The sequence below is a fragment of the Empidonax traillii genome, unplaced genomic scaffold (genome assembly GCF_003031625.1).
Source record: "Empidonax traillii isolate 1590-97213 ecotype Southwest subspecies unplaced genomic scaffold, ASM303162v1 scaffold124:size1682992, whole genome shotgun sequence".
NCBI classification, from domain to species: Eukaryota; Metazoa; Chordata; class Aves; order Passeriformes; family Tyrannidae; genus Empidonax; species Empidonax traillii.
Window position 1 is genome coordinate 1,436,200 of NW_020955317.1, and position 10,591 is coordinate 1,446,790.

Sequence of the window (10,591 nt, forward strand, 5' to 3'; positions counted from 1 at the left end):
AGCCCCCCATCCCGCACCGCACCCCGCACCGCACAGCCCCAGCACAGCCCCGCATCCCGTTCCGCGAAGGCTGCGCGGCGGGGCCGGCAGGGGGCGCTGCAGCCCCGCGGATGAGCCCCCGCAGCGCCCGAACCCCCGCACCGGTCCCGGGATGAGCCCCCGCACCGGCCCCGGGACACTGCCACCGCCACCGCCCCCGCACTGAGCCCCTGCGCCAGCCCCAGGGCCCTGCGCCACCCTGGGACACTGTCACCACTCTGGGACACTGCCATCCCCCAGCCCTGACACCCCGCACCAGCCCCGGGGCTCTGAGCCCACCGTCCCCAGCGCCCTGACAGTACCCCTGGACACTGTCGCTATGCCCAGTGCCCTGCCAACACCACGCCCAGGGCTCTGCCATCATCCCCCCACTGCCCTGCCACTGCTTCGGGACTCCACCACCACCCCCCACCATCAGCCTGGGGCTCTGCCCTGTCACCCAGCTCCTGCCACCACCTCTGATCACTGCCACCATCCCTGGTCACAGCCACCACCCTGGGGCTCTGCCACCACCCCTGGAGCTCTGTCCTGACTGCCAGCCCCTGCCACTGCCCCCCAGACATTGCCACCACCCTGTCCCCGTGCAGGGCGGGAGGGTAGCGGGCCGGTGGCCCCTACCTGGTGGCGATGAGGGGGTAGCTGTGCGTGGGCTTGCCCAGGGCATCCCGGCTCTGGGGCAGGCTGCCGTACAGCAGCAGCTCCTTCTCTGTGAGGACGGCCAGGAGGTTCCTGGTGCCGGCGCTGGGGAGCTGCAAAGCGACTGGGTCAGGGCCACCGGCATCGTGGTGGCACGGGGTGGTTTCCGGGGGTGTGGAGGGGGTTACCTGCTCGGTCAGCCAGCCCACGTGCTTGACATCCCGCCCGGCCGCCGTGCCCGCGGCCGCCAGCTGTGCCCGCAGCTCCTCCTTCACCCGCGGCAGCAGCGCGCCCGCGTTGGCCTGGATGGCACCGAGCCAGGACTGCGCCGTGGCCTCGTCCTTCGCCCGCAGGAAGAGGGCGACGCGCCCGTCCGCAGAGCACACCTCCAGGTACCTGCAGAGACACGGCCCCGCTGGGTCCCCGCCGTCCCCCCAACCCCGGGCACCGCGGTGGCATCGCCACCCCCCCGGTCCCCCGCGCTGACCTGTGCTCCGGGTCGGTGGGGAGGCACTTGCGGGACACGTAGCACATCTTCAGCGGCACCGTGCGGCCCTCCCGGAGTTCCCGAGGGGGCAGGACGGGGGAGGATCGTTTCTGCGGGGCGCCAGGAGACGGGTCCCAGCTCACCGTGGCCCCCGCGGGGTTGTTCTTGAAGTAAGGGGAGATCTCCTTCATGTACTTCACTGGAAGAGAGGCAGCACCCGGCTGAGGGCACGGCACAGGCCAGTGTCATCCTGCCCCTCTGAAACCCCTGCACCCTCCCGTCACTGGAGCTTGTGTCCCCTCCATTACCTCCAGAGATGTCACCCGTGGGTGCTGTGGGTCCTATGCCCTGCACCCCTGTGGAGGATGAGGTCACACCAGAGGGGGACACAGAATCACAGAATGGTTTGGGTTGGAAAGGACCTTAAAGATCACATTGCTTCACTCCCTGCCAAGGGCAGGGATACCTTCCACTATCCTAGGTAGCTGCAAGCCCCATCCACCCTGGCCTCGAACACTTCCAGGGATGGGGCAGCCGCAGATCCTCTGTGCAATCTGTGCCAGGGCCTCACCACCCCCATATGACACCTAGGGCCCTCCCAGTACCTGTGCCCCACCATCCCAGCACAGGAAGCCCCCTCAAGAGGGATAAAAATGGCCTGTGCCCTTTTTTTTCTTCCCTTTAACCCAGATCAGTTCACAGATTCAAGCCTGATCAGGCCCCCAGGGCAGCACACACAGGCAGGGGTGGGGAATGGGAAAGAGTCCCAGGCCAAAATTACACGGTCCAAACTGTGCTGGTACAGCCAGTCCTGCTGCCAACTGAGTAACAGCTCTCAAATACCCTGGCCTGGCCCCAGAAAAAGCCACAGAGTGCATGCTCAGAGCTCAGCCCTGCCCCATGAGCTTCAAACCAGGGACAAGAAATCAGCTTTCAGTCCCCAGCGAGCCTGGCTCCGGAGCCAGAGCCCTCAGAGCCACGCTGGGATGGCAGCCGGTTCCTGAGGTTTAAGGGGAGGGGGAGATGAAAGGCACCACAAATTGATGGGGCCCCACAGCTACATCCTGAGAATGAGTTCGGCAACGCTGGCCAAAAAAACTTTGGCTGAGCAGGCGGGATGCCGGTCCTGGTCCAGCCCTGGGGGAACATGGAACCAGCTAAGTGGCCCCAGGGAAAGGGCTCCCCTTTGGAGGTGCTCAGGGAAAACAGCACGGGGCAGACACGTGCCTGCTGCCACGTCCCCAGCCGTCCCTGCTGGTCCCACTCCAGCTCCAAGTCAGCAGAGTGGGTGGCAGGAGTGGGGACACGAGCTTGGCTTTGCAGCCAACACTTGTAGGTGGCCGGATGGGCCCAGCTCCAATCGCTGCAGCCAAGCCACGGCAGCCTGAGGTGCCAGAAAGGAGCCCTTTTCCCACCAGGAGAGAGTCTGCATGCAGAGCCCTCCACCCCCAAACTCCACCTGCCCACCACCACCCACCTTCCACCCGTCTTCCCCAGGGAAGCACCAAGCCTGACAGCTCAAGAAGCATTTGGACAACGCTCCCAGGCACGTGGTGGGGTTGCTGGGGTGTCCTGTGCAGGGCCAGGAGTTGGACTCGATGATCCCTGTGGGTCCTTTCCAGCTCAGAACAGCCATTCTGTGACCTCCCCCTTCATTCCCATCCCAGTGAGCTCCCTCGAATCTCTAAACCCCGACGCCCCGCGGGCGCTGCGGGGAGGCAGAGCCCCGCAGGACACAGCTATAAAAGGCCACGCTGCTGTGACACGTGGGCCGGGCCAGCCCGCGGTGGCCCCGGGGCCAAGGCGGCGGCGCGGGGGCCACCAGCCCCGTGCCCTGCTCCTCCTCCCGCTATAAATAGGCACTGCATTCCCGCAGGCATCCCAGCCACGCCGGATCCTGCCCCAGCCATTAATCTTGGCAGCGGGGACCTGCCATTATGCCGGTGCCTGGGAACTAATTGGAGTTCAGAAAGATATCATTCAGCTGCTGAAACCCGAGCGCCGTCCCCGCGCCAGCCCCTGGCTCCCCGGGCAGGCGGGGGGACGTCACCGGCACTCGCTGGGACACGGTGGGGTCACCTCCCGATGGAGCCACGGAGGGGAGGAGCAGCGCCCAGCCCAGGATGGGGCACAGGGAATTAGGGAATGGCCAGCATGCGTGTGGCTCTGGTACGTGGCTTTAAGGAAGATTTAAGGCCAAGGAGGATCAACAGGTTCCCAGAGCGCTGGGGGGTCCTGAGCCAGCATGGAGAGCTGGAAGCTGTGGTGGTCTCTGGACTCACAATCCCATGGGAGCTGCTGTCTCCTCCAGTGACCCCAGCATTGGCTTTATAGCAGGTGACTTACACTTCTGCCATTCCTTCACTGCAGCTGGTATTGAATGGATCAATTAATTACCTCCATCTCATTAAAGCACACAACTCAGACCATATTACGTATCACCTTTGCTGCCAGTGACTGTAATTCCTGAATTATTTCTTCCCTCTAACTAACAGTGCTGGAGCTCCTGCCTGCTCCTTGTTTGTTAGCCTGCACCCTCCAAAATCCACTTGGCAGAAACACTGCCTCACTGCTGTTGACTTAAAGCCACCTTCAGCAGGCACACAGCCCTGGGTGGCTGCTGGGCTAACCCCTGCAGCCTCCCAAGCCATGTGGGCTCTCCACTTCCCAGGAGAGACAGCCTGTCCCACTGATCCTCTCCAGGATGGAGGAAACAGGACAAATAAAGCCTTTAACTGCTCAGGGCTTTGCACTGAAGAATGCTTTCTTTTAGGTTTTTTTGGGGACAGCAGAAGTCTCTGGGCTCATGGCCACCTGTGCCAGGATGGTGCCTCTGCAGGGGGCTGGTGGCACAGGGGCATTGCCAGAGCAGCACATGTGCCCTGAACCCTGCAGCGTGTTGCAGCAGGGACATGGTAAACCAAAGGCCCCCTGTCTGCCCTGTGTGTTGCAGTTGGGTTTTTTTCTCCTCAACAAGCCAGAAAGGGCAGGAACTATCAAAATTCCTTGGTTTTACCTCTTGGCTACAAATTCTCCTTCTCCTCCTAAGGATGGAGAATCATCACAAACCAAACACTCCTGCACCCTCAATCCTGAGCCTGCATGATGTGCCCCATACACCTCCCATGGCTCAGCACGACCAAAACCAAGCTCCTGATCCCAGAGAGCTTCACTGAGGAGCCACAAAACCTCCTCCAGGCAGGGAAACAGTCCCAGCCACATGGACACCCAAGTTCAAGAGAACCCTCCTGCTGCTTGGGCCATGAGCCTGGTGCTGCCACACTCTGCTCCAGCCCAGAGATCATGGCATGGATTCAGCAGAGAGGCTCCAGGCTGCAATGCCCATCAGGGGTAGGATGGGTACTGCCGTTTCTCCTGCCAAAACCTTCCCAGCAGCATCTACACAGCCCAGCCAGTCACCTGTACTGGTGGCCATCACATCAGGAAGCCTTCCACGGAGGTCCTGGAGATCCAGGGAAAGCAAAGCTTCAGAGCAGCGAGGTGTGGAGGAGGGAGGAGGATGTGGATCCTCATCTTCTCTCTACACCATCTCCAGGGCAGGTCCAAAGCCTCTGTTTCTGCCTGGGTTCCATCCCGTGGTTATGGCAATCAGCCTGATGGAGCTGGGCATCCCCAGCCCCACTCTCTCCTGGCACCCTTTTGTTTTTCTGAATTTCAGGCTTCCAGGCTATTTCTTGGCCAAGCAAGTCTTGGAGAGCTGCAACTGCCCCAGGCCAACAAGCCCTGAGCTGCCACAGATTTGAGATGCCCAAGGCTGCCCCAGCTACTCCTCCCCACCGCTCCCAGTTCTCCCCCCGTGACAAATACAGCACAGGGGCCTCACCAGGAAAACCACTCCTTGTCACCAAAGCCCTTCCCAGGGCAGCTGGAAGGATATTTATCAGCCTTTCCCCTGCCATGGAAAATCTCTGGATTCCAAGCAATGAAAATAAAATTAAAAAAAAAAAAAAAAAAAACCCACACACACACACAAGGGAAAAATAAGGCAAGGGAGAGCAACTCTCCCTGAAATAACAATGTAATATAAATACAGTCCTCCTGCAAATATCAAGGGAGTAGTTTGGCACATCCAAAAAAGAATCTTGGCCGGATTAACTGAAAGGTATCTGCGTGTCCTCACGCCTGGGCAGCAATGACAACCCAGGAGCCAGAAGCCGAGCTCAGCAGCCCAGGGTGAGATCTGGCATGTGGAGCCACTGCTGATCCTCAAATTAAAACGCATCACCTCCCAGCCCTGCTGCTTTGGAGGGTCCCACCCCAGCTCACCGCCCTGTAAGGAGGTGCCAGCTCTCCCAGATTTGTTACCTGCCACAGTGGCACTTCCAAGCTATCCAAAAAAACTCCTAATCCCAGGAATGACTGCAGCCAGCAGGAGCAAGGTAGCAGACACTGGCTGTGCCAAACTACTCTGTCCATAAGGAAAGCTGGAATCACACCTGGCAGCATGCAGGGACCAGGAAGTGTCTAAGTGATGTTAAGCTGTCTTTCTCCAAACTCTAGAGAGAGTCCAAGCAGGAGAAAAGAGCAGAGAATCCCCCTTTAACACCCTTTGGGCACCTTAAGGACACCCCCTGCCCCCCCAGCCCTGCCACATGTCCCCAGGGCAGGATGCTTGGCAAAGCAGCTCCTGGAGAACCACCAGGATGGTGGGTACAAGGCAGGAGACACCCTTTCCTAAGGCAGGGGACACCCTTTCCTGAGGCAGGGCCACCAACTCGATGGGGCAGTGCCAGCCCAGCCATCCTCCACGGCTGTGCCAGCAAACCCAGAACAGGGAGGGCATGGAGATGCACCGTGTTTATAGGTGACATCTGTGATCAGATGAGCAGCAGAGACCCTTTTCCTGCTCCAGCTTGTTGCCTGGAGCACCCCAAGCAACACCACAGCGCAGAACTCCAGCAGCATCAGCTACCAACTTATCCCAGAGCCTCCCAAGTGCTGTGGTGGGAGCCAGCCCCACCTCACTCTTCTCCCAAGGTACCTGCTGGGAGTTTTAATTAATTAAGAAGCCCTGCAGGTCACACCTGAGCTTAGTGAGCTCCAGTAAAGGTCCTGTCTGCAGCTGCCTCATGGGAGAGCAGCCTGGCAGTGCCTGATTCCCAGGGGATGGAGGAGGAGGAGGAGGAGGAGGGGGTCCAGGGAGAGAAATTGTTCTCTACAGGAAGGGCAGCTCATCTCCACCTCTGGCAGGGCCTCTCACAGAAAGGAAACCCACACCAAAGTAAAGGATGGACAGAAAACAACAAAGAGAGGGTGGTCCAAGAACAGCAGCTACGGGGAGGAATTCTGCAGACTCACAAAGAAAGAAGTTCTTGTATTTCTCTTCGGTCAGAAAAAAAAACAATAAAGCCATCCCACCAACAACCCTATCTGCTCCCAGCAGCTGTGCAGAGCAGCACATTCCTCGGGCTGAATCGTGGTCCTGAGGCTCCCAGGAGAGGAGGAACCCACAGCAGAAAGGGCTGAGCAAAGCTAAAAACGAAAATCTGGAGCTGAGACAATCTGGGGAAGGCACAGGAAAGCAGGAGCCACAGTGGTTGCTGGCAGCAGAGCAAGCAGAACTCTTTCTTTGTCCAGGGACAGCCCAGAGAGCTGCCCCCAAATCAAACCTCCCTTTGGGATCTTGGTGCCAAGCCCCTCATGGTTAACCAGGGCAACCCTACGGGCTGGTTGGAAGAGAGGGGAGGGGAAGGGTCCTGTCCTGAGGGACAAATCTGGGGTGCTCATCCCAGCCTGGCCAAGCTGGCAGAGGGTGGGCAAACATGGACAGATGTGATGTGAAATGGGAAAAGAATAGGACCTCTCCCTCAGCACTCCCATGGTCACAACCCACCGGCCCTCACCCACTCCTCAAGTGGGGTTGGGGGGCTCCTGCAGGGCTGGGAGACACTGGGACTGGCTACCCAGTACCAAGAGGGAGCCCATTCTGAGGGAACCAGCTCCAGTCTCTCCCAGGATGGTGAAAGCTGCATCCCTGGGATGTTTGTAGCCTCATGTGACAAATCTGGTGGCGCTGCAGTTGGGGTTCAGCTGCCAGGGATCCCCTGGGTGGGCAGCCCCTGCAGCTGCACCCCTGAGCTGGTCCTGCCTCCCCCTCCACCTGCTCCTCCTGCCTGCCCAAAACCCACCCAGCAAATCCAAAGCTGTTCACAGGGGTAGGGGACCAGCACACCCCATTCACACTATCAAAATCCCCAGCCAGGGATGTGGATTTAAATTAAAATCAGGTGAAAAGCAGAAAATGCTTTCTATTGCCCCAGGAACTGCAGACCTTGGGGTGATGCTGTGCAACACAAGAGTCCAAAACGCCAGAAACTTGTCCCACACCTCCCACCACTGCCTGCCCCCAGTCCCGTAGCAGGGAGACAAAGCTTCTGGACATTGAGCGGTGGCACACACATCTGGTATGCCACCCCAGTGCCATCCCAGTACAGGAGGACCCTTGCCACCCCTTGCACCCTTGTCTCTTACCTTCCAAGACCACCTCCTTGCCCGTCTTCTTCAAGGCCTGCACGGCCTCGTCGTGCGTGGCCTCGGACAGGTCGGTGCCGTTGACGGAAAGGATGGCATCCCCCACGTACAGCGCCTCGGTCTGGTCCGCTGCCAGCCCCTTAAAGATCTTGGAGATCAAGATGGGCATTTTATTCTCTCGGCCACCTTGAAACAGAAGAGACAGGAAGTGGTTGTGGCTGTTGGAGCTCACGGAGGAGCAGGTGGGGAGGGGGATGCTCCAGTACCAGATGGCCCTGGTGAGGCTGAGCCCTTCTCCTGGCACTCAGTTGTGCTGGGTCAACCTCCTGCTCCTTCCCTCAGATGCCCACAGGACACCTGTACCAACCACAGCAGCCAAAGTACCACGAGGCTTTACAGCAGATGAAGTGATTGCTCCAAAACCACTAGGAATGGTCACAGTTTAGTCAGAGTGAACATGCAAACCTGGCCATCTCCCCACCAATTCTGGCAGGAAAGCATGTCTTTATTTGCATTATTAATCATGTGTGCTGAGAGACTATCCTTGCTCCAAGGACTTCATGATCTCAACAGATAAGACAGCTGAACGTTTTTGGAGAGGCCAAAGAGTCAGGGAGAGGTGAACCACCCTGGCTGCGTGCTCCTCTCAGCACAGGAGCCCTGTTTTACCTGCTGCTCTCCTGACTAAAAGAATGCTATTCAAACTCCCGGCGGCTTCAGGAGATCAATTTGCACGTTAACTTTTGAACCCGCCAGGAGATCCAAGCTGCCTCCGTGCCAGGGAGCAGGGATGCAGCGGCTACTGCCCACGGCAGCCGGGGATCAGCAGCCCCCGACGTGCTCTGTGCCCCAGGACAGCCTGTCCCGAGGAGCCTCCAAGAGATGATCTTCACCCCAGAGGAAGAGATTGAGCCCAGCCTGTTGTCACTGCCCGCCCCGGGGCTGCTCCCAGCCAGTGCCACAGGCATTTCCTCGCTCAGCCGCCTGCCAAGCCCTGCGAGGGCTCCGGTTATCAGCTGTCAGAGGCCCCAGCGGGGGCTGCTCCGTCCTTGCGGCAGCGGCTCCCGGCCCAGCTGCCAGCAACGAGAGTCCTGCCAGGGCCCAGAGCCTCGGCCAGCACAGCTCAGAGCTCAGCTGCCCGCTGTCCTGCCAGCCCAGCACCCACGGCACCCAGACCTTCACCACGCCCCATGGCAGGACACCTCACCCACGCCCCGGCTAGCAGGGGGAAGCATCGGCGGGTAAAACGAGGTTGGCACGAGCACAAACAGGGACGTGCCGGCAGCCTGGAGAGGAGGAACGACGTCCTGCCCTACCAGAGCTGCCCCACCACTCACAACAGCTTCTACTGCCCAGTTCTGATGGCAACTACTACTTTTCCACATACGTCACTGCAAAAATAAAGTCCTGACTGAACCAAATGTAGTTTCTCCTTTCCTGGGAGAGCCACGAAGAAAGCAGTAACTTGGCAGCCAAAGGGTCGTTACGAAGGGGGGGTTTATGCTTCAAAAAAAAAACCCAAAGGGTTGGCAGGCTAGGGCACCCTGGAGACACGGCCAGCAGTGTCGATCCAGTTCCAGCACCCAGGCATCCACATTGCAAAACCTCCCGACTTCAGAGGGAGCCGGAGGCTGCGTCCGTCTCCTCTGAGCTGTGAGGAAGAAGCCACGTCAGGAGGCGAGAGCTGCCCTGTTGCTGCCCCCGGGGCTGCCGAGCCCGCTGCCTGCTCTGCCCGCAAGCGGAGTTACGGCCCCTCCGTGACAGACCCTGCCTCTTTGCTGCCCTTTTCGTCCTCCTCTCCGCCACGCTCGGAGCCGCGCGAAAAGCAAAGGCGGGCAGGACGCCAGGAACGCCATCCCTGCCCCAAAAAGTTTCCAGTCTGAAGTTCCCACCAAGGCAGCTTGGGAAGGAAAACAGGGATTATAACTGGGAGGCTTCCCTCTGCTCGGCTTCCCGGGAGCAGACGCCTCCAAGCCCGAGTGCGTTGGTTTAACACCACCACTTGCCCCCCGCCAGAGCCTGGAGGTCTCCAAGGGCTTTACATCGTTTATCTGATAGTTTTAAAGGGCATTTCCCAGCTCAGGGACACGGGGGGACAAGGACACGCCGGCAGAGCCCTCGCTGTGGCTGCAAAAGGGCAGCTTTTGCATAACTGAGTGCCCTCTGCGTCCCACCTGCCTCCTGAGACCGCACCCTACCCGTGGGCGCGGGGGGACAGTGGGAATCCGTCCCCTCCAGCCCCCAAACGCCAGGGATCCCCACTCCGGCCGGGGCACGGCGGGCAGGGCTGGCTCCCCCTGCACCCCGACACATGTCTCTCTCCGTAAGGGGTGCCTTCAGTGCCACGCGTCCCCCTCCCCACCCCGCGCAGAGGCTGGGGGGGTGTGAGGACCCCGACCCCAGCCCCGAGCGAGCCGCGGAACGGCGGCAGCAACAGGTCATGGTGCCGGTGCCTCCCCGTCTCCGCCACCCCGAGACCCTCCCCATGCCGTCCTCACCTTTGATGCTGATGCCGAGCCCCCCTACGTCCTGCTTGACGACGCGCACGGTCCTCCTGATGTTGGCGAGCGCCTCGGGAGCGGCGGAGCCCGGCTCGCCGCCGTTCAGCTGCGCTGCCGCCGGGGCCTCGGGGCCGGGGCCGGGGCCATCGGCAGGGCTGACCCCCAGCACGTCCTCGGCCAGGGTGAGCAGGACTCGGAGCCACTGCCCGCCGGGGCCGCGCAGCTCCAGCAGCCCGGTGCGGGGGGCGCGCCGGCCCGCCGCCATCTTCGCGCCCGCCGCTCCGCGCCCCGCACCGCCCCGCTCAGCCCCGCACCGCCCCGCTCAGCCCCGCACCGCCCCGTGCACCCCGCACCGCCCCGTGCACCCCGCACCGCCCCGTGCACCCCCGCTCACACCCTGCACCGCCCCGTGCACCCCCGCTCACACCCTGCACCG

General features: G+C 60.7%; 1 protein-coding gene across 1 annotated transcript in view; it reads right to left on the minus strand.

Annotated features, from left to right (window-relative positions):
- SNTA1 (syntrophin alpha 1) overlaps positions 1-10,440 on the minus strand; it is a 12,781-nt gene extending 2,341 nt beyond the window's left edge. Inside the window, exons 1-5 of the mRNA XM_027883338.1 lie at positions 10,153-10,440; positions 7,655-7,840; positions 1,163-1,361; positions 864-1,071; positions 658-788 (exon numbers count right to left, since the gene is read on the minus strand). Of these exons, the coding sequence (XP_027739139.1) occupies positions 658-788; positions 864-1,071; positions 1,163-1,361; positions 7,655-7,840; positions 10,153-10,420 (992 nt within the window). The 5' untranslated portion in view covers positions 10,421-10,440. The remainder of the gene's footprint in view (positions 1-657; positions 789-863; positions 1,072-1,162; positions 1,362-7,654; positions 7,841-10,152) is intronic.
- Between the last annotated feature and the right edge of the window lie 151 nt (positions 10,441-10,591).